Source organism: Electrona antarctica (assembly GCF_951216825.1).
Source record: "Electrona antarctica genome assembly, chromosome: 17".
Taxonomy (NCBI): domain Eukaryota; kingdom Metazoa; phylum Chordata; class Actinopteri; order Myctophiformes; family Myctophidae; genus Electrona; species Electrona antarctica.
This window is the reverse complement of record NC_136798.1, coordinates 42,489,460-42,512,908: the sequence shown is the minus strand read 5'-3', so window position 1 is coordinate 42,512,908 and position 23,449 is coordinate 42,489,460. Positions and strand designations below refer to the sequence as shown.

The following is a 23,449-nucleotide window of genomic DNA, read 5'->3' as shown; positions in this document are numbered from 1 at the left end:
GACTGTGTCATGGATCTTCAACATGGAGTCTGCATGGGGCTAAAGACTGTGTCATGGATCTTCAACAGGGAGTCTGCATGGGGCTAAAGACTGTGTCATGGATCTTCAACAGGGAGTCTGCATGGGGCTAAAGACTGTGTCATGGATCTCCAACAGGGAGTCTGCATGGGGCTAAAGACTGTCATGGATCTTCAACAGGGAGTCTGCATGGGGCTAAAGACTGTGTCATGGACCTTCAACAGGGAGTCTGCATGGGGCTAAAGACTGTGTCATGGATCTCCAACAGGGAGTCTGCACGGGGCTAAAGACTGTGTCATGGATCTCCAACAGGGAGTCTGCATGGGGCTAAAGACTGTGTCATGGATCTCCAACAGGGAGTCTGCAAGGGGCTAAAGACTGTGTCATGGATCTCCAACAGGGAGTCTGCATGGGGCTAAAGACTGTGTCATGGATCTCCAACAGGGAGTCTGCATGGGGCTAAAGACTGTGTCATGGATCTCCAACAGGGAGTCTGCATGGGGCTAAAGACTGTGTCATGGATCTCCAACAGGGAGTCTGCATGGGGCTAAAGACTGTGTCATGGATCTTCAACAGGGAGTCTGCATGGGGCTAAAGACTGTGTCATGGATCTTCAACAGGGGGTCTGCATGGGGCTAAAGACTGTGTCATGGATCTTCAACAGGGAGTCTGCATGGGGCTAAAGACTGTGTCATGGATCTTCAACAGGGAGTCTGCATGGGGCTAAAGACTGTGTCATGGATCTCCAACAGGGAGTCTGCATGGGGCTAAAGACTGTGTCATGGATCTTCAACAGGGAGTCTGCATGGGGCTAAAGACTGTGTCCTGGATCTCCAACAGGGAGTCTGCATGGGGCTAAAGACTGTGTCATGGATCTTCAACAGGGAGTCTGCATGGGGCTAAAGACTGTGTCATGGATCTTCAACAGGGAGTCTGCATGGGGCTAAAGACTGTGTCATGGATCTTCAACAGGGAGTCTGCATGGGGCTAAAGACTGTGTCATGGATCTTCAACAGGGAGTCTGCATGGGGCTAAAGACTGTGTCATGGATCTTCAACAGGGAGTCTGCATGGGGCTAAAGACTGTGTCATGGATCTTCAACAGGGAGTCTGCATGGGGCTAAAGACTGTGTCATGGATCTTCAACAGGGAGTCTGCATGGGGCTAAAGACTGTGTCATGGACCTTCAACAGGGAGTCTGCATGGGGCTAAAGACTGTGTCATGGATCTTCAACAGGGAGTCTGCATGGGGCTAAAGACTGTGTCATGGATCTTCAACAGGGAGTCTGCATGGGGTAAAGACTGTGTCATGGATCTTCAACAGGGAGTCTGCATGGGGTAAAGACTGTGTCATGGATCTTCAACAGGGAGTCTGCATGGGGCTATGCTAAAACTAGATGCCTCATTCGCTGCATGATGCAGTTCATTGGAGCGAATTTCCAAACGGGAAGCACGCAATGTCGACGGGTGCAGGACAAAAATATACATACAGGAAGAAGGTAGGAAGTCCGCACACCGTTCTTTAAAGGACAACTTTAGTTTTTTTCAACCAAGGTTCATGTTTTAGGTTGTTATTAGAGAAAGTATAAGATGAGTGTTAATTCTTCTTCATTTGCTGCTTTCTTTCGTTTTAGGGATTTTAGCGGCTTTTGACAGGGGGGCGGGGGCATTCGAGCATGGGGATAAATATGTATTTCTTTACAAAATATTATGGCGATTTATTTTTTTATTATTTACTATAGTCCTAATATACCCCAGGAAATTACATCTGGCCACAAAAGATCACAGGATCTACTGAATGTGAAGGTAGCCTACTGGGGGGAAGCCACACTGTGTGTTATAGGCTCAATATGCAGTTTGACACATTCAGTAGATCTCGTGATCTTTTGTGGCTAGATGTAATTGCTTGGGGTTTAGTAGGACTAGAGTAAATAATAAAAAAATAAATCGCTCTAAAATGTTGTAAAAAAATACATATTTAGCCCCATGCTCGAATGCCCCCGCTCCCCTGTCAAAAACCACTAAAATCCCTAAAACGAAAGAAAGCAGCAAATTAAGAAAAATGAACACTCATCTTTTACTTTCTCTAATAACAACCTAAAACATGAACCTTGGTTGAAAAAAACTAAAGTTGTCCTTTAAGCTCCCATTAATTTTATTATAGGAATCAGGAATCAACGCTTCGACCCCTCCGGGTCTTCATCAGGAATGAGTATACAACAAAGTAGGCGTGTTTTATATACAGGTCGACAAGCTGTTTTTGCAATGAAGGTAATCAGAGTAGTCAAGACACCCCCCCCACATCTACTGACATAAGCTAACATACATTTGTAGAGCATAGTCAAGTAGAAAAAATATTATATTAAAGCACAAAGGCCAATAATTGTAGAACAACAATTGGCCTTTGTGCCTTAATATAATATTGTTTCTACTTACTACTGCAGGCATGCAGCCATATGGAACTTTATTATTTTTTATTATCAATTATTATTTATTTTACCCTAGTATCCCTATTCTTGGGGTAACATTCACAGAAAAAGGGTTTTAAGTGGTTAAATGTCAGAAAATACACATTTACCTGAATCCAACATACTAAAATAGAAGCGATCTCGCGACTTCTCACTATTTCCTATACCTCGGCAATTCGAAAATGGCTGATCTACAAGGCTCACAATGTGTGGATTCGCCGCACATTGTTGTGAGCTTGTAGATCAGCTATTTATTTTTTAATAGTTTTACACATTTACAAAAATTGGGAGCACTTTTACTTTGGCACCTTTAAAGAGGCATTCCACTCATTTTCAACATTTTACTATGTCATTAATATACCTTAGAGCTGTTGTGTGGCAATTATTATGATATTATTATTATATTATATGTAATTTTGCAGCCAATCATTTTGCAAAAGTAAGTTTTTTTTTTAATGCAGCAGTTTGATATATTTCACTTCAGACTTTTCCCCCTCACTGTATGTTTCTTTCCCTTTTTACTTCCTCTATGATGATTTCCTATTTTTGGCTATATAGTAGTGTATATTTAGTACGTCTCTAAATGTTATGATAAATTGAACATGGTGGACGAAAGTGTAATGCTTTATGGTGTCGTCCACAGTTAACAGTCTTGCATTGAGTTGTGCTTAAGTTGAAATGTACTGTAATTCTCCAAAACTGTCAATCAATCATCAATCAATCAATCAATCAATCAATCAATCAATCAATCACTTCAGAGTACTCTCAGATCAGCAAATGCAGATCATTTTAAAATCGGACTCGGAGCATCTTTTTCGTCCACTGGTTTTTTTATAGCCTTTTTCCTTTTTTATCCCTTTCTTTCTTTATGAAGCAGAAAGAAGCGTTCCAAAGTAGGTGCGCCTGTACGTCCGTCACCTCGACGTCATCGCGTCCGCGCCGCCAGAAGCGTCTCCTATTGGACACCAAGGCGGAAGTGCAGAGCGACAGCTGGGACACTCCTCGCTTGACAACAACAACGGAACAACTTGTGTGTTGTGTGTGTACTTTCATTGATGTTTAATATCCGTGTTGTTTAAATTGTGACTTGTACGATAAAAATAAAAAACCCCCACCGACATGGCTCTACCGCCCCAGTTCAAAGGCATCCAGCACCACCTCCGGACGGCCCAGGAGCACGACAAGAGAGACCCTGTCGTGGCGTACTACTGTGAGTTTGGTGTTTCTCTTTCTCTTTTACACCTTTCTTGCTCTTGACGTTAGCCTCCTACTACTAGCCCCGGTGGTGGCTATAGCTGTTAGCATTGTGGCTTTGTTAATGTAGCAGGTAAATAAGATATACAAGTGAATGCATTCCACCAAGGATCTAAACGCAACGCAGAGCTCAAACCGGCTACATTTACATGCTGCTTCAGCCCAGGCTGCTGTCAACTGTTTTAGCGTTAGCATTGTCCTATAGCTGCCATATGACAGACGGTGGTGCCGATTCACTATCATCATTTATTATTTAAACACTATCTGCGGGCTATACATTGTATAAAGAGCCACTTGACTTAAAGGCTTCTTCTTAGCTGTTATCATATCATCATCACTCTACGTCATGTTGTAGTAGGGTATAGTTGTCAGAATCAGCTTTATGTCACATCAAACTGAAATTCGTTTTTGGTGCAAGTTCTATCGTTTTGTTTTGTTTGGTGTGGGGTGAGGGTGGAGATGGATGGATCATGGATTGATTGATTGATTGAAGTATGTATTAACAGCAGAATTACAGTACATTTCAAGCACAACCCAATACAAAAAACTGTTAACTGTGTGTGACTGTGTGGACGACCCAATAAAGCACTTGTTTACAAGAGGGTCCACCTTGTTCAATTCATCATAACATTTGGAGACATACAAATATACACTTCTATATAGCCACAAACAGGAAATCATCATAAAGGAGGTAAAAAGGGGGAAAAAAACATATACAGTAAGGGGAAAAAGGGTGGGTGGGGGATTCAGATTTTATGGGGGCCAGGTTTGAATTGCGGCCGTCCGTAGAGTGCCCTTTAGAGCGGTTTTGAAGGAGTCAAGGGATTCACATGTCTTAATGACTGTTGGTAGGACGTTCCACATTTTGGTGGCATAGGAGCGAAAAGAATGTAGTCCCTTGTTTGTGCCAAACCTGGGTTGCACATGGTTTGTTGAACTCCCTCTGACTGGTGTTGTGGGTGTGGACTTCGTTAACATTAAGGAAGTATCTAGACAGGTACATGGGTATCTTGGTGGTGTAGCGAGTCTTGTGGACCAGACCCATTGCAAGGTGCTGTACTCTGTCGTCAACCCTAAGCCATTCCAGCCTGTCAAAGTGGACAGGGGTGAGGTGGGCTCGGGGGGGTGAGTCCCAGTAGTAGCCTGACCAGTTTGTTTTGGGAAGTCTGGAGCCTTGTTTTAAGGGCCTTTTTTTGAGGTCTTTTAGACGAGTCCCAGGGACATTTTATGAGTTCCACTTGAATGACGTTATAGGAGTCATATTTTGCCATTTTTACAAATTGCAGCATTTAGCTCCCATTTCATTTTATATGGTTATAATGTGGTTATATTCATGTAGAACATGGAAGAAGAAATGATTATTATAGCTAAAGCTAGCAAAATAAACTAGAATAAAAAAACAGTACAGTAGTACAGTAGTGCATCCCATGGATGCAGAGGTTGTTGTTTTATTGCATCCCTTAACTATAAACTGTGTTTTGGGATGCAAAATGCACCCTATTTTAATCTCTGTGAATCATCACTTCATATTGTAGTAGGGTATACTGTAGTTGTCAGAATCAGCTTTATGTCACATCACAGAGTTACAGAAGTAAAACAGTGGGTGAAATTCGTTTATTTGTACAAGTTCTATTGTTTTGTTGTTGATCTACATCAGTGGTTCCCCCAACCTATCATGTCAAGGACCCCCAAATTGACACTAATTAGCCCACCGACCTAACCTGACTCCGCCAGATGGGGCAGCAGAGAGTACACTGGGTTCCCCCCCTCCTGCTCCCATCTGGGAACTCTCAGGCAGACTGAGATGCTCCGGCCACAAAACGGCCTGGCCAATCAGCGGCAGCTAGAGGCGGGATCAAGGCATCAAGTCTGCCTGAGAGTTCCCAGATGGGAGCAAGGACTGTCTAAAGAGGACGAGACGCGAAGACCGTACGGGCGACGCCATGTTGCTTATGGTGCTCCATGGAAGGAAAGAAACATGCGCAATGGGCTATATGCAGCCAACACTTCCGCGTTCAGCTTCCTTGGTCTCAACTGCGCATGTTTCTTTCCTTCCATGGAGCACTATAAGCAACATGGCGTCGCCCGTACGGTCTTCACGTCTCGTCCTCTTTAGACAGTCCTTGGATGGGAGCAGGAGGGGGGGAACCCAGTGTACTCTCTGCTGCCCCATCTGGCGGAGTCAGGTTACCACCGACCCCCATTTGAAAAGATATGCCAGGGACCCCCCCCCAATTTATAGTGTAAAATCAATGTTAATTTAACTCTTGAGAGTGTACAAATGGAACCAAATGGACCCGCTTTGTACACTCTCTGAGTTACAGACCCATAAGGGTTCCCATTTGGTTCCTATAACTATCATTTGGCTGGGGACCCCCCTTGGAACTCCCTCAAGGACCCCTAGGGGTCCCCCGGACCCCATCTTTGAGAACCACTGATCTACAGCATAGCAGCAGATCAACTGTAACAGTCAACAGTCAACTGTAACTGCGATTGTCCAAAGTAGTCTACTATTTGACATTCAAGTGGCTTCATTTGTCACATTGTCAAGTATGTGCAGTGAAATCTAGTCTAATATTATTATTAAATTGTTTTTATTGTTTTTTATTTTACACACAACAAGACATAGCAACATACATATATACACCACTAGACAACACATAAGCATACAATACATTAAGAACGCCTTGGGAAAAATAAGTAAATAAAAAAGTCTGAAATACAGGACCAAAACAGACACACAATAACGTAAAATATAAAGGTAATAAGGTTATATCATATTGCATTACATTACAATGTTCTCAAACAGATGGTCACCTGCCATACAAGAATAATTTAACTATTAGACAGCTGTCATACACCTGAAATCTAGTCTAATATGCAGTTTAGCCAACTGGTTCTTCCCACCCGTGTTGATTTTGTCAACTAAAACCAAGACGAAAAATGTTCATCGACTACCTTTTTCCACTGACGAAAACTAAATGGAAACTAAATGAAAACTAAGCTATGGTGACTAAAACTGAGACTAAATATATTGACAATTTCGTCAACAAATAAAAACGAGACTACAATGTTATGAAGGGACTAGTGGACAAGAGATCCAGTATTAGTCATTTTACACTTGGTTGCATGCTGAAAATAGCAGATCTACAAGCTCACAACGCGTCGCGCTGCGACGCGTTGTGGGCTTGTAGATCGGCTATTTTCAGCATGTGAAAAAAAAACAGTCATTACGACGGCCTGCCAAAATACATTTTAGTCGACTAAATCGACTGTCGCTTTAGCCGACTAAGACCTTATGATATTTAGTCGACTAAAACTAGACTAACACTAAAACATCCCAGGTGACTAAAATGTCACTAAAACTAAATGAAAACTACCGTATTCAAGAGACTATGACTAAAACTAAAATAGAAATTTGCTGCCAAAAACAACACTGGTTCCCACTAAGACTATGATGAAGCACTGTCCGAGAGTGCAGCAGAACAATAGAGCGTCGCAGTCCCGCCCCCTACCCTGGACCAGGAAATGATTCTCCGTTCATTTTCCTCATAGACATTTCAGAAAGTATTTATTTAAAGACGTTTACGCCGCGGACAAAGCCAACTCGAGTCGTGACAAATCATGACAACAAACACAATTTTTGGGGCCGAAAAAATAATTAGAAAGAAGAAAAAAACGGCAGGTTACAACACTTTTTTTGTTGTTTTTCTTCTTTGTAATTATTTGTTTTGTCCAAAATATTGTGTGTGTTGTCATGATTTGTCACGACTCGAGTTGGCTTCGTACAACGCTTAAAAGGTCTTTAAATAAATACTTTTGGAAATGTCTATGGGAAAAATGCATTGGGATTCATTTCCTGGTCCATGGTAGGGGGCGGGACTGCGACGCTCTATTGTCTAATGTCTAACGAGTTATTTTGTGGTGAGTCATATTCACACATGCCAACTTTATCTGTAGTTGGCTCGTTCGTGCCCAAGGTCGTACAAAACTAATACTTTTTTTTTTTTTTAATTTGTGGGCCACAGAGGGGACTGTTCTAGTCCCATAATTCAGAAGCCACACTCTGTATTTGTCCAAATAAAAATGACGGTTGTATGACTGCGTGGAGCAGATCTTACTACTACTATAGCCACCGCAAAATTGTCCCCAGCGTCTGTCTGGTGGCTTGAATCAAAGTCGCACACCCAAGTTCTCAGGTATATACTGTAGCAGGTACTGTCGGTTTCTGAATAGAGCTGAGTCAGCTGACAAGCACATTGGAATGTGAGCACCGTGTACAGAATGAGCTCCACCCTAAGTGCAACTCGACAGCAGCTCTCTGTGACAATGACACAACAACACGGCACTTCCGTGTGTAGTCTGCCTAAAGAGAAGTATTTATATGTACTATGGCTGTGTAAATTCTATTACATATACTGCCATCATGTACACAGTGTGATGTGATTTTGTTTTTGATGAGCATTCCATGTGTGATGAGCAGTGTTTATTTCAATTATTTGTCACATCATCCACATGCTCACACTGTATATTTCAGTCGCACTATAGCAAGCAAATGGACCCTAACAGGTCCATTTGCTTCCATTTGTACACTCTCAGAGTTAAATTAACATTGATTTCACAATGTAAATTGGGGGTCCCAGAGATAGAAATGCCAGATCAACTTATGGAATGTCGGAAGGGTGGCAGCGGGGGCAGTGTCTTGAGCTGGGGTGGGCAACTTTGACGATGGAGAGGGCCACTGTATTTCCACACACACTCTAGAGGGCCACATTGCATATTACTGCCGTAGCAAATATAGCCGATCCGCAAGCTCAAAACGTGTCGCATTGCGGCGCGTTTTGAGCTTGTAGATCGGCTATTTTTGCTATATTTGAATTGGAATCTTGAATACGTTTTTGCTATTTTTGAATTGGAATCCTGAAAAGTAACATTTGTGTATAATTTCAAATGCATTTATAGTTATATTAACTTTATGAACTAAATACAAATACATTGGACATAAAAAAGACAATTTTACAACATTTTAATACTTAGCTGAAATCAATAATATACCAATGTTCGGATATTTACCTGCAGGCCGCATTAAGTGATGGTGGGGGCCGCATGTGGCCCACGGGCCACCAGTTGCCCATGTATGGTCCTGATTGTACAGGGTTTCATGAGGTCTGGCCATATATGGAGCGTGTCTTGAGTGTACAGGGTTTGATCAACATATGGAATGTCAGAACAGGTCAGCTCCATATAGATCTAAGGGTGGCAGCAGGGGGCAGTGTCTTGAGTGTACAGGGTTTGATGAGGGCCCAGGTAGGGCTAACCTGACTCCGCCAGATGGGGCAGCAGAGAGTACACTGGGTTCAGCAGCAGCTTCTAGCAGCTTCTAGCAGCAGCTTCTAGCTTCTAGCTGCTGCTGATTGGCCAGGCCGTTTTGTGGCCGGGCATCAAGTCTGCCTGAGAGTTCCCAGATGGGAGCAGGAGGGGGGAACCCAGTGTACTCTCTGCTGCCCCATCTGGCGGAGTCAGGTTAAGGTAGGGCCGGGCCTTCATTTTCAGGCCTGTTGAGAACTAATTTTCACCGGCTGCTGGGCGTGGCTTGAATGGACAATTCATCAGTCAAAAAGGAGACATCGATTAGGAAGGACGGGTGGGGAAGGATCAACATATGGAAAGTCAGAACATGTCAGCTCCATATACGGAGATCTAAGGGTTTGAGGTCGGATGTAGAGAGAATTCTTTATTTTTTTTCTGGATCCCCTTTAGCTTCCACTGCTGCGGTCGCTAGTCTTCCTGGGGTCCACACAGAACATCACAACATAAAAACAACATACAATACCGTATACATACATAAAAACAACAACTGACACTTGTCTGTCTAAATCTAAGTTAAATTACATTAGAATGCCAAAGAGCAAAACATACTCTCTCCCCATGCCTTCGGCCTGGTGGAGACAAAAAAAACTCCAGCTAGCACAAAATAGAGCTTCAAGATTAGTGCTGAACTGCTCTTTTAAAACCAATGTTTGCTAGGATGCACCACAGTTTAGTATGGCTAACTGTAGAGGCTAAATTAACTGCCAGTCTTATACAATTTACCAGAAATGCAATCATTGAGGGAAAGCCAGATTTCTACAGAGATAAATTATTTAGTTCAGGACTAAAGCATATATATCAAACTAGACAGGTCATGGTATTTGGAACTACCAAAACCAAAGACAGAGTCACTTAAACCCATTTTGGGCGGGAACCCCTTTTGGTGTTAGCATTATGTTATGCTTTAGCTATTGAAAAATAGCAGATCTACAAGCTCATAGCGCACCACCGAGTGGCGCGCTACGAGCTTGTAGGTCTGCTATTTTTAGAAAAATCGAAGAACGACCGACATAGAAACCTGTCAGGATGTAGAAGACATTTTTATAGAATCTGATCTCAGGTCAAAATGGGTTAAAAAAATCTGGTATTTATAGAGGCACCCAACAGTGGAACTCATTATCTGTTAACATAAAACAAATCAAAAGTAACGGTAGCTAACGATTTGATCGTATTAAAACATGTATTAAAGAATACATCGCTGTTAAAACGAGAATTCCGGGTCTGGCGCGGTAGGGTACTAATTTAACCCTACGGTTGCTATGTTCCTGGCAGGCTTCGTGTTAACCCGGTCGATGCCACATTTTGCACACACACTCCCTGGATGCCAACGATGAACCTCTGCCCCAAAAGTTCCAGAACGGCCTGTTATAGCGCCACCAGAAGGCCGACATTTGAAAAACATTTTGTTTTATATTACTCCTCCAGATTCTGTCCAAAAATCCCGCAAATCATTACACACCTATCTCTATAGTCATGTGTTCAAGACGGATCCTTCCGATATTTCATATTCCATCCTAATTGGCTAACATTGGCTTTCAAAGTTTGCAGGATTGGCCCTTTTGAAACAAAGAGCCTCAAATCATGAACGCAGCGTGCAATTTCACAGACTTTCCTACTAGGCTGAGGAATATATGCCACCCTTTTCACATTGGCCTATTATAGCGCCACCAGGAGGCCACAACCTGACCTGGCCTGGTGGAGACCTGTGCCCTGAGGGGCACCTTTTCTAGTTTTAGCAGCAGAGGACCACACAACCATACAATACTCCAAATGTGAAAGCACTAATGCCTGTGTTACCTCCTTTCTAATGAATGGTGTAACATAGGGAGAGCATCTGCGTGTAACCGCAATACCCCATTTTTACAACAACAGTATCAATATGATCCGACCAAGTCAAGCGCTCATCAATTGTGACACCAAGTAACTTTATTTTATTAACTTGCTGTATTGGGGTCCCCGCCAGAGAAGATCTAGGTGATGATCCAGTCTTCTCCATGTGGCTATCTAGGGCCTGGGCCGTGGCTCAGCGTTCCAGGCACCGTGGCTGGTAATCCAGTCTGGCAGTGTGCCGCGGATTCGACTCCCGATCCCGACGGCCCCCGAAACCCCGTTTTGACTTTAGAGCTTGTAGATCGGCTTATTTTTGCATTTTTGACAGTAATATGCAATGCCCTTTGGAGTGAGTGTGGAAATATAGTGGCCCTGTCCATCATCAAAGATGCCCTGCACCCCTGCAGTAGATATTGTTGATTGATCGATAGCAACAGTGACTTGCTCAGCCAGTGGCTACATGGCTATAGTGGTGGATGTAACGTGACTGTGAGCTGATATGATGGCATAGTGTGAACATTATAAAGTGCATCATACTAGTCCCAACACTGGAAACAAATAGAAGTAAATACATCTGAAATGGCAATACAAAACAAATAAATTCAGATCTGTATTGCAAACTGTAGAGTCAGGGCCGGATTAACACCTCTGATGAGGGCCCCTGGGCACTGAAGCTCGAAGGGCCCCCCTTCACGCGTGCGCAACATTTTTGCTGTTTCGGAGCCGTTTTGGGGCAGTTTTATGCCGTTATATTGGCCTATTTCCGGTCGCCTACCCCCCCCCCCCAGAGTGACAGCCAATCTAGCGCATTGTTGCTGCTTTACACACAATTGCACTTTTCAGCTGCCCTTCTCACCAACAATAAAACACTAATCTTTTTAGACACCATTTATTTAATTCGGATTACCAGGGACATTTTTATTTTTTTATTTTTGAGGGGCCCCTGGTGCCCAAGGGCCCCTGGGCACGTGCCCATATGGTAGATCCGGCCCTGTGTAGAGTTTATATAACCTTTACCTTTACTACTAAAGGTTATGCAGTACCAGCTCAGTGGACTTGTGGTTAGAGTGTCCGCCCTGAGACTGGGAGGTCGGGGTTCGATCCCCGGCCGGGTCATACCAAAGACTCTAAAAATGGGACCCAGTGCCTCCCTGCTTGACACTCAGCATCAAGGGTTGGATTGGGGGTAAGTCCCTGCGACATACTAGCGTCATGTCCAGGGGGTGTACTTGTACATCAAGCTGCCTCACGCTACAGAAACAGGAGATAGGCTCCTGACCTATGGGCCTCATGGCTCGACAAGGCTACTTACTTACTAAAGGTTATATGTATATGCATTAGGGGTGTAATTATATAGTAACTAGGGATGTCGGTAATGGTTAATTTGCCAGCCGGGTAGCCGATGTCATTATCCGGTTAATTAACGGTTGTTGATTTTTTTTTCTTTTAATAGGCTACCCCAAATGTAATATGCATGTATAGGCTACATAATCCGAGTTGGTAGACGAATGGTATACATTTATTTATGTTCCTTTTTAAAAGACAAACAAAAAAAGCAACATTTAACAATATAAATAAACAACGCGTCGCATCTGCATGCATGCATCTGCGCGTCTACAGTACAGAGGTCCGCCGGTTCTAGTCCAAAACATAAATAAGTCCAGTCCAGATCTGAGCAGCCTATACCTATAAAGCCACTGGACGCATGGGCTAAGCCTTTTTTTTTTAATTATTAAGGAAGATCAGCATGCATGTCACCGTGTTCCGTTTGTTGACTTTTCGCTGACGAGAAAACCCTCAAACATCGATAGCACATGGCTACCTTGATAGCCGTAAGCCGTGCCAGTGTGGGGAGGAGGAGGAAGCGGCGGCTGTAAACGTTCTAATAATGGATTTAATAATGCCAAGTAGGTCTCTGCATTGATACGGTCGACATGTTGTGTTAATCTCGTCTCGCTGTCACTCGCTTAAGTTTTGACTACCGCAAAGCTACCGTTGTACAACAGAGAACTTTGGGACATTGGGGGGGCAGAAAACAGCGCCCGAGCGCTGCTGTTCATGCAGCCTGGAGTGTGACAAGCTGGCCGGCGCAAATAACAGCTATTTTAGGCATATGTGCAACATGCCTAAAAGGGGCGACTGTGGCGACTGTGGCTCAGGAGGTAGAGTCCTCCTGTCTACATGTCGAAGTGTCCTTGGGCAAGACACTGAACCCCAAATTGCTCCCGATGTGCTGGTTGGTACCTTGCATGGCTTCCGCCGCAATCGGTGTATGAATGGGTGAATGTAATGCACAATCTATGTAAAGCGACTTGGATAAAGGCGTTTACCATTTATTTTAAAGTATTGTACAGTGACAACTACAGTCTCTGTAATGTTTATGTTGTACTATTACGAAAAACGATCTAAAATAAAAGGGATTTAAGATCAGAACACGCATTTATTATTATGCAAATTAACCGTAAAGCTGATAAGCATATTTCTTAACGGTCGGCTAACCGGCTAGCCGGTTAACCCCCGACATCCCTAATAGTAACTATCGAAATATCGATTTGAATTAAAAAAAAACAACAAAGTAGATTGATATGTAATTGTAAACGGCAAGTATCGAATCGTTTTGCAATGGATATAATAATCACCACAGGTTCTGACATATATCCATATATGGAGATCTAAGGGTTTGAGGTAAGATGTAGAGTTGATGATGGCCAATATCGATGACATCGGGGATCTCCATATATGGGCTTAACTGTGACAGCAGGTATGAACATCTCCATCCCTGATGATGTCACGAGACCTGGGCACCAGGTTGCGGATGTGTTTGCGACCCACAAATGTGTCCCCCCCCCCCCCCCCCCCCCCCCAGCCACTGTTTGAGGAACAGTGATTTAAGCCAGTGGTTCCCAAACTTTTTCATGTCAAGGACCCCCAAATTGACACTCATTAGCCCCGTGGACCCTAGGGCATTCACTTCTAGTCATTTTTACTAGTTTACTAGTCGACTAGTTGTTTAACTACCTATTATGTAAAAAAAAAAAAAAAACTGTGTACATGGTGACTATAACTAATCTACCTGATCTTGAGGCCTACAAAATCGGGAAAAAAAATAAAAAATAAACACATACATTTTTTTTCTTATCAACTAGTCAACTAGTACCAACAAGGTCGACTACTGGATTTACTAGTTGCTTAATGCCCTAGTGGACCCCCATTTGAAACGATATGCCAGGGTCCCCCATGAGAGAACGTTTTTACGGCTCTAGCAGTGATTCTCAACCATTTTAATTTCAAGGACCCTCCGTTTGATGACATTTCTATCTCTGAGACCCCGATTTGTATTGTAAAATCAATGTTAATTTAACTCCTAATTTGACTCCTAACGGGTCCATTTGGTTCAATTTGTACACTCTCAAGAGTTACAGACCCCATAAGGGCTCATTTGGTTTCCAACTATCATTTAGGACCCCACTTTGGGAAACACTGATTTAAGCGACTGCACAAGTGGGGACATGGATATCTGTCAGTCTGCCACTAAATAAGGCAGATACAGTTGGGTGCCACCGATATTGTCCCTTATCATTTGACCCATTTAGGCCTGACCTAAAAATGTAAAAAAATCCTTCTAAATCCTCCAGTTTTCTGAAATAATTATTTTCACAATTTTTCAAAAATAGCAGACCTACAAGCTCGTAGCGCGCCACTCGGTGGCGCGCTATGAGCTTGTAGATCTGCTATTTTTCAATAGCTAAATTATAACATAATGTTTAAAACACCAAAAGGGGTTCCCGCCCAAAATGGGTTAACTGTCCTTTTGCGCAGATCACGCAAACCTCAGCAAAAAGAAAAGGACAATATCGATGGCCTCCAACTGTATCAAGGCAGACATATAATCCATTTCCTCGAGTGCCCTTTGGTGGCTTGGGTTGTCCAATCAGGGCAGCCGATCCTTATCTAATCTAATGTTTCGCTACAGAGAGCCAACAATCTTGTACTCTGTATGCAAAACCAGGAAGTTAACTTACCGTTGCCTCGTCAAAGTATGCAATCCAACGCTAACACTCGGAGACTCGTGTGTAGAAATAATAGCAAATAGAATTTCAATTACAAGCATGTGTTGCAGTGGCCTGTGGCCTGGCTCAGTGGTCCAGGCACCTTGGCTGGTAATCCAGTCTGTCAGTGTGCCGCGGGTTCGACTCCCGATCCCGACGGCCTTTACTGCATGTCTTCCCCCCCCCATCTCTCTCCCCATTTCCTGTCAGCCTACTGTCTGTCCCTCCATGAAAAAAAATAAAACAAAGGCGAAAGCCACAAAAAAAACATATAAAAAAAAAGCATGTATTTGCAGTACAAACCTTCTAGATTATTACATAATCGTCTAATTTGCAATTAATTGACACAATCACAAGTGTTTTGTGTAATTTCGCCGTAATCTTTTTGATGTTGAAAAACATTTTCAAAAACTAGTGGAAGTAGCAAATGTACAAGATGTAGATTGTCTCTATACTACTTCCACTATTGAACTAATGAACCGTTATTTGACACGTTGCAAAATGGACGTCACTCGACATGACTTCAAACCAAACGTGGCTGAAACAGCACAGCGCTGGCTGTGAAGCCACAACAAAACACTCAATGAACCACACACAGAATGTCGGAAAAGAACGTCTCAAAGTTGAGACACGCAAACATACAAAATAATAATCAGACTAATATATGGGGGGAGGGGGGGGGGGGGACAGTAATTTCTTGTTTCTTACTAAGTTACTAAATATGCCGTATTTTGGATGTTTTGTCATAACTTTTTCATAATATGCTCCAGTGTTCATAGAAAAAGAAGAACACAATGAAATGGTTAATCGCAATTATTTGTTTGATAGTTCATCGTCGTGTAAAATGTGTAATGACAGCCCCAAAAATAACATATTTTGGCTGATTTAAGTGATTAAAAATGAAAGCAGTCTAGCCGTGTGTGTGCGTGAAAATAATGAGTAAGCATGCCCACTTTCAAAACATTAAAGCTAAACACACTCTCCCATATATATTCCAAGAATTGCACGCATTTTCATGACTTTTCAAAAATAACTGCTATCGATCTAGTTATCTGTGTAGATCTGCTTTCGATATCGCCGATATTTGCCGTAGATATCGAGATATGAAATTGTGTCCATATCGTGTGAAGCCCTACTTGGATGAAAAAACAAGATATTTGCAAGCGTGTCCTGAGCCAAAAAAAAAAACGGCTTGGAGAAGTGCTGCTGTAGTCTAGCCCATTCTGGACGGGAACCCCTTTTGGTGTTTTAAGCATTATGTTATACTTTAGCTATTGAAAAATAGCAGATCTACAAGCTCATAGCGCGCCACCGAGTGGCGCGCTATGAGCTTGTAGGTCTGCTATTTTAGAGAAATCGTAAAAATGCGGCACAAATCTTTGAATATATATACTTTCAGAGCGAACGTTTTTCTTATTTTCGACGTCGGGCCTAAACGGGCTAGGCACCAGTACAGAACCCCCCCCCCCCCGGCAGTGCTCCGTGCTTCGTTGTTTTATCCATTTATTAACGATGGTTATGGACCCTGTGAAGGTGAATGCATTACAGAGTGGAGAGGTATGAAGTCACAGAGAGGCAATGCCCCCCCACCCCTCCCCCCACCCTGTGCTGCTTTTAACCCATTCAGGCCTGTCGTTAACATTTAAAAAAAAAATCTTTATAAATCCTGAGAGTTTTCTGAAAATACCTCATGTTTCTGTATCAGTGGTGCTCAATGTTTCATGTCAAGGACCCCAAAAATGATATGTAATTGGCCACCGACCCCCATCTGAAAATATGGTGTCCCAGGGACCCTCCCCCCCAGAAGCAAAGATTTGAGTTAAAAAACGTCCATTCTGAAAGAATACATATATGCAAAGATTTGTGCCACATTTTCACGATTGTTTGAAAAATAGCAGACCTACAAGCTCGTAGCGCGGCACTCGGTGCCGCGCTATGAGCTTGTAGATCTGCTATTTTTCAAGAGCTAAAGCATAACTAAAGAGACACTGAACCCCTAATTGCTCCCGATGTGCTAGTTGGTGCCTTGCATGGTTTCCGTTGCCATCGGTGTGTGAATGGGTGAATGTAATGCACAATCTCTGTAAAGCGCCTTGGATAAAGGCGCTATATAAATGCACCATTTACCATAACGTCATGCTTAAAACACCAAAAGGGGTTCCCGCGCAGAATGGGATAATAAAGTGTTATGACTGAGACAGGATGTTATCCATATTTAGTGTGGTGGAAGTAAGTAGTAAGGAAAGCAAAGTCCTCCATCTCTGTTCATAAATTATTCCGTCAAGGTTAAAGGACCTATAACATAACATTCAACTTTTTCAATTTCTTTTGTGTTTTTGGGGCTCCCATATGTGTTTTCTATCCCCACAAATAACCAAATTTGAACAATCAGGCTTTCATATCATATGAGTGTTTTAATGGAAATTGCTCTCAGGAACAGCTCAACTGATTTTGGCCTCATCGTGATGTCATCAATGTCACCCTACTTTGTATAATTCCTCCTCTTCTTCAGTCTTCAGTTCCAAATTTGCATTTCCACTTTGTTTACAATGTCCACCATTGTTGATTTTCCAAGCTGGCATGGAATGGAAATAAGCCTGGTTTTATCTAGCATCAGTATTATAATGACACAAATATTAAATAATCTGCATATCAGCACCCCCACCACCTCAGGACATTGTGGTACTGCAGCTAAAACTGCTTTCAAAGTCCATAAAGAAATGACAAGGACTGGTTATATCAGAGTGGTGATTGAGGCTCAAACCATTAGAAATAACTTTGAGGGACACAGACAATATGATATTAAATATTAAAAGCAGTTTTAAAATGCATGTTATTTGCGCTTTAAACTTATAAGCAAAGTAGAGGCAAGTGGTGTTTATTTTTCTCTTTCTTTTCTCGGTTGTGTTCGTCTTAAAGCTGCCATAATATGTGACCACACGCGATATAGAGCCTGCCATCGCGGGGGTGGCAATTGTTGAGGACAGCTGAAAGACTATTTTCTTTGTCCTTTTTTATTTTTCTGTCTAAAATAATCTGAAGCTTTATTATTATTCATGTCATGTTAGAGCAGGTCTGTAATAAATGTCAGAGCTGATATCGACATAGAAATATGAAATAAATGCTTAAACATGTCACTATGTCTAATGTTATAACCATTGGGTTAACCAATGCTAACTAGACATACGGCTTCCCTGCTATAGTATGCAAATTCCGCTAAAATCCGCCTTTTTGTACACAATCGTTTTGGAAGATAATACTAGTCTTTTACTAACTGGCTAACAGAAATAGCACAGAAATAAGTATTAACAACGATATTTTGTAAAAAGTGTGTTTATTTTGGTCCGCCTAAAGCTAATTCATGCTAATGTTCCAGCTGGGGGCACTGTTGACCACAACAATGGAAAATGCGGAAATGGCTTCCTATTTCCAATAGCAGAAGAAGAAGACTCGAATGAATGTATTGTAAACATTGTAACATTATGTCACCATAACGTGGTTATTATTAGTTGCTTTGGAATGTACCTGCCATGAAAATTAAGGTCATAATAACGCAGATCGCATCGATATGTAATATAGCGCGATAATGTACTTGTTTTAGCTTACAGGATTGATATCAATATATTAGCTAAATGTAGCTAACGGCTATCATTGTGGGGTTGCCAGTTTCTGCGAGAGAAATAAGCAACCCGGTATATGAAAACAAGCCCAAAATAAGCGAAAATAGCGGATCTACATGCATACAAACAACACAAATCTTGTGTCTGGCATAAATTATTTTCAGATGGGGGTCTGCAGACAAATAATAATAATAACAGGCTAATGAAACAGAGGAATTAAGAGAAGAGCCAAGAGGGCACAATTTGTGCTGGGAGGGTTTGAGAGCAAACTGTCCTGTTGTCTGTTGGTTACTGTTTTTTTATTTTTTTATTTATTGCATTCATATAGCTCTTTTATTTGTACTCATCTGGAACATTTACATAGGCCTAATTTATCTGCCACTGTTATTTTCCCTTTTTCATACTACAAAAGGCCAAATAAATACAGTAGCCTATTTTAAAAAGGAGAGATAACAGGCAAACGATCAAGATAACAACATTCTCTAATTGTGTAGACTTATTGTAAATTAAGTAATGCAGATGTTTAACAATTATGTATATCTTGAGAGTGTAAAATGAAACAAAATGGACCTTTTTAAGGTTTATTTTTACACTTGATAGTTAAAGATCTAATAAGGGTCCACTTGGTTACCAACTCTCCATAATCAACTACACTTTAAAAACAAGCCCAAATAATCAACTACACTTTATTTTTGTCAAATACATTTTTATTAACAGGTTATAAATTATTATAAAATTGGTACAGTAGGCCTATGCATTATTTTTCTTTAGAAACAAGGCCAACTAATTATAATAAGCAGACATGGCAACACTGCTGGTTGACTAATGTAGAAATGAAGGGAAAACAGCGCCCCCTAAAGTCACAGATCACTGAACTAAAGCTTAGAAGTCCATTTTCTCTGCTTGGTCTTTTTTCCACTACTCCTGCAAGACATTTTTCTATAAGCCATATCTCCAAACCTGGTGGGTCAAACTGAACAACCAATATGTCAATTTGAAGCTATGATTCCCTGCTTTCACATGACATGAAAAAACGGAAAATCAAAAAAATCCAATGGCAGCCCCTCGGTCAAATCTGGTCACATATGTCAACATTTTTATGTTTTTTTTTTTTTTTTTTTGGTATTCAGGCCAGCCAGCAATGGGTAGAACACTCCCCAAAACAATGTAGTCACTGTGACAATTGACAATTTAGGCATTTAGCAGACGCTCTTAATCCAGAGTGATTTACATTAAGCAAGAACAAAAAGCATGGGAATACATCACATATGTAAAATGCATTTATCGCGAAACATGCGTAAGCTAAGAACGTAACTAGAACATATCTATATAATGACACTATACATATAAACTATAACTAGAACATATCTATATAATGACACTATACATATAAACTATACATATATACTATACTATGCTGTACATATATACTATGAAGTGCTATGACTACATACAATGCACTTATTGTGCTGTCTACATGACATGCTATAAGTCTGTTTCAAATGCTATATAAGTCTAAGAAGTGCTGTCTGTGACACATCTAGGGGCCGCAATCTGCATTCAAAGATTTTCCTAGTTTTGTCATTGGTCGATTTGCCTGTCTGCTTCCTGATTGGTTTTGTCATTGCGACCCGTTTTTTTTTTTCGACCAATGACAAAGCTTCTAGGAACATCTTTGAATGCAGATTGCGGCCCCTAGATATGTCACAGAGATTATTATTTTTTGGTTGGGGGGGGGGGGGAGCGTTTTACTCAATGCTGGCTGTCTGAATACAAAAAGCAAAAAAAAAACGGTCATTAAAATGTTGACATATTATTACTTATAGTAGCTTTAAATATGGAGTCATACTTTGTTGTGGTTCGACAGCACACGGAGCTTGTGCTATTTTCAAAAGATTGTTATACATTTGAAAAACTATGTGGGGGATATTCTGCCCAAGGGCTTTTCTACTTTTTGTACTTAAGTGCATTTTTGATGCCAACACTTTTAGTGCTTTTATCGAAGTGAATTTGGATTTCCGGAATTTTCCCTGTAACTGTTTTCTGAAAAAGCTATGTTTCTATGTCAGTCATTCTTCGATTTAAAAAAAATAGCAGACCTACAAGCTCGTAGCGCGCCACTCGGTGGCGCGAGTAAAACATGCTGTTTCAACAGATCATGTTGGAATGGAACCACTGGAGGTCAGCAGCTCCATGTCTGTGAGCTCTGGTGGGACAGACGTGTGTGTGTGTGTGTGTGTGTGTGTGTGTGTGTGTGTGTGTGTGTGTGTGTGTGTGTGTGTGTGTGTGTGTGTGTGTGTGTGTGTGTGTGTGTGTGTGTGTGTGTGTGTGTGTGTGTGTGTGTGTGTGTGTGTGTGTGTGTGTGTGTGTGTGTGTGTGTGTGTGTGTGTGTGTGTGTGTGTGTCATCGTAACACAGCCTATTCTATACCCATGGAGACAATTTTGGTTCATTACAATAGCTTTAGCTTCCTGTCGTATTGAAGACACGGGGCTAAATCATTAGTTCCCTCAGCAAAACAACACAAGCACTCACAAAGTTGCTATACGTCCCGTTCAGAGACGGGAGGATAATCTATAGCCCTCCATCCACACTACGCTAATGAAGATTAAGCCGTGCTTCGAAGCGGTTGTATCGCCCGCCCACTCACACACACACACACACACACACACACACACACACACACACACTGCCTGTTAATCGGACCCTGCCGACTCATAATTTAGGGAGGGACACCGCAACCCCGGAACAGGGCAGTTATAGGAATAGAGGGTTGAGTCAGAGGACGTGATTTGTTTACTCTTATTGAAGCGGTGTTATTCAGGAGGTCTGCTATTTTTGAAAATTCGAAGAACGACTGACATAGAAACATAGCTTTTTCAGAAAACTGTCAGGATGTAGAAGACATTTTTAGAATCTGATCTCAGGTCAGAATGGCTTAATGGATTGGGTCATTCATATTATGGATGGGAGGAGGAGGAGGAGAGGACAGTGGTGTTGTTTTTGGCAGCAAATTTAGATTTTAGTTTTAGTCATGGTCTCTTGAATAGTTTCCATTTAGTTTTAGTCACATTTCAGTCACCTGGAATGTCTTATGTGTCTAGTTTTAACAAAATGTATTTTGGCGGGCCTTGATGCTGTCGTAATTTTCACTTGCTGAAAATAGCCGATCTACAAGCGCACAACGCGTCACACTGCGACGTTGTAAGCTTGTAGATCGGCTATTTTCAGCATGCAACTAATTGTAAAATGGCTTATACTGGATCTCTTGTCCACTAGTCCCTTCCTAACATTTTAGTCTAGTTTTTATTTGTTGTCGACTTGTCAATATACTTAGTCTTTGTTTTAGTCGCGTCATAGCTTAGTTTTCATTTCGTTTTTTTTCTTCAGTTTTCCCCAGTGGAAAAAAGTAGATGACGGACATTTTTTTTGTCATAGTATTAGTTGACGAAAACAGCACTGGACGACAGGCGGGCGGGCGTAACGGGCGCAGGGGGGGGAGCGGAGGGTTTGCTCCTTCTGGGTGGGACAGGAAGCTGTGGGGCCCCTGCGTGGCCCCTGCGTGGCCCCTGCGTGGCCTCCTCCTGGACTACCACAGTTCAGCCTGCCCTCCACTTCCATGACCAGCCACCAGGTGGTGACGTGACGTCGTTGTTGTCAGGATGACTGAGAACTGTAATACATCTCATTTTGTGAGGACGAAAACCTTGTGTCCTAAACCTGCACATTTTCAGGAAATGGGCGGGGGAAATAAATTAAGCTGTGATCCAATGCATCCAGCGTAGGACGTTTGTTTTTAGTCACGAGCTCTTGTTAACACTTAGAAGCCCGGAACTATTTAATCCATTTCATCCAGGGTGCCCATCATTTGTAGCGCACGGACCACTTTTACCGGCGCACCGGAAGTTGGTGTGCATGTCTGTGTAGCAGCTAACAATAGCCACACCACTCTAGAGTCAATACGGGAGGTAATAATTAATCTATCGCGACTAGCGACTGGACCGCTGAGCGCCGTCTAACACAGGATCTTTTTTCAGAATTAGACGGGATGATTTAGATCGGGAGTTATGATCGTTTCAAGATTTTCGTTTTCGTCAGCTAAACAGGCAGGGGAGATTTCCGATGACGTGTCACTTTTTGACACGTCATCAGATCGGGCAACAAGCGCTCCAAGGCTCTAGAGCGATGCGAACGGTTTTGTTTTCATTAATCTCCGTCTTGTTTATCAATCTCCGTGTTGGGCACTTGACCATGACCTTGAACTTGGACGGAGAACTCCGGCTTGGACATCCAAGGTGTTAATGCTTTCCTTTAAAAAAAAATATATATATATATTTTTTTTTGGCTTTTATGCAATTTTTTTATTGATAGATTTTTACAGTAGACTGACAGGAAATGGGGGAGACAGATGTGGGAGTGACGCGCGGCAAAGGCCGTCGGGAATCGGGAGTCGAACCCGCGTCACGCTGTCAGGCTGGCTCAGCAGCAGCCCAGGCCAAATTATGCTTTCCTTTTCATTGGTTTAAATATTTTTAGGACCCACATTTTTACCAGTTTCTTCTTCAAAAACATTTTCCGAAAATAGCAGATCTACCAGCTCCCAAACGCTAAGTATCGTGCCGTATTGTGAACTTACACTCTATACACTCAGTAATAATTTTATAATCATAATATTATAATAATAATAGGTTTTCAATGTAATGAGTCCCTGGGATGCAGGGATGGTCTTTTAGAATGAGTCCCAGGGACATTTTATGAGTCCCACTTCAACAACGTTAGGAGTCATATTTTTGCCACTTTTACAAATTGCAGCATTTAACTCCCATTTCATTTTATATGGTT

The 23,449-nt window shown here is 42.0% G+C and overlaps 1 protein-coding gene across 2 annotated transcripts in view; it reads left to right on the top strand.

The window, feature by feature from the left end:
• Window positions 1-3,483: 3,483 nt before the first annotated feature.
• vta1 (vesicle (multivesicular body) trafficking 1) overlaps window positions 3,484-23,449 on the top strand; it is a 161,332-nt gene continuing 141,366 nt past the window's right edge. For both annotated transcript variants that reach the window (XM_079526012.1, XM_079526011.1), the window contains exon 1: window positions 3,484-3,695. In XM_079526012.1, coding sequence (XP_079382138.1) covers window positions 3,605-3,695 — 91 coding nt within the window. In that variant the 5' untranslated portion in view covers window positions 3,484-3,604. The remainder of the gene's footprint in view (window positions 3,696-23,449) is intronic.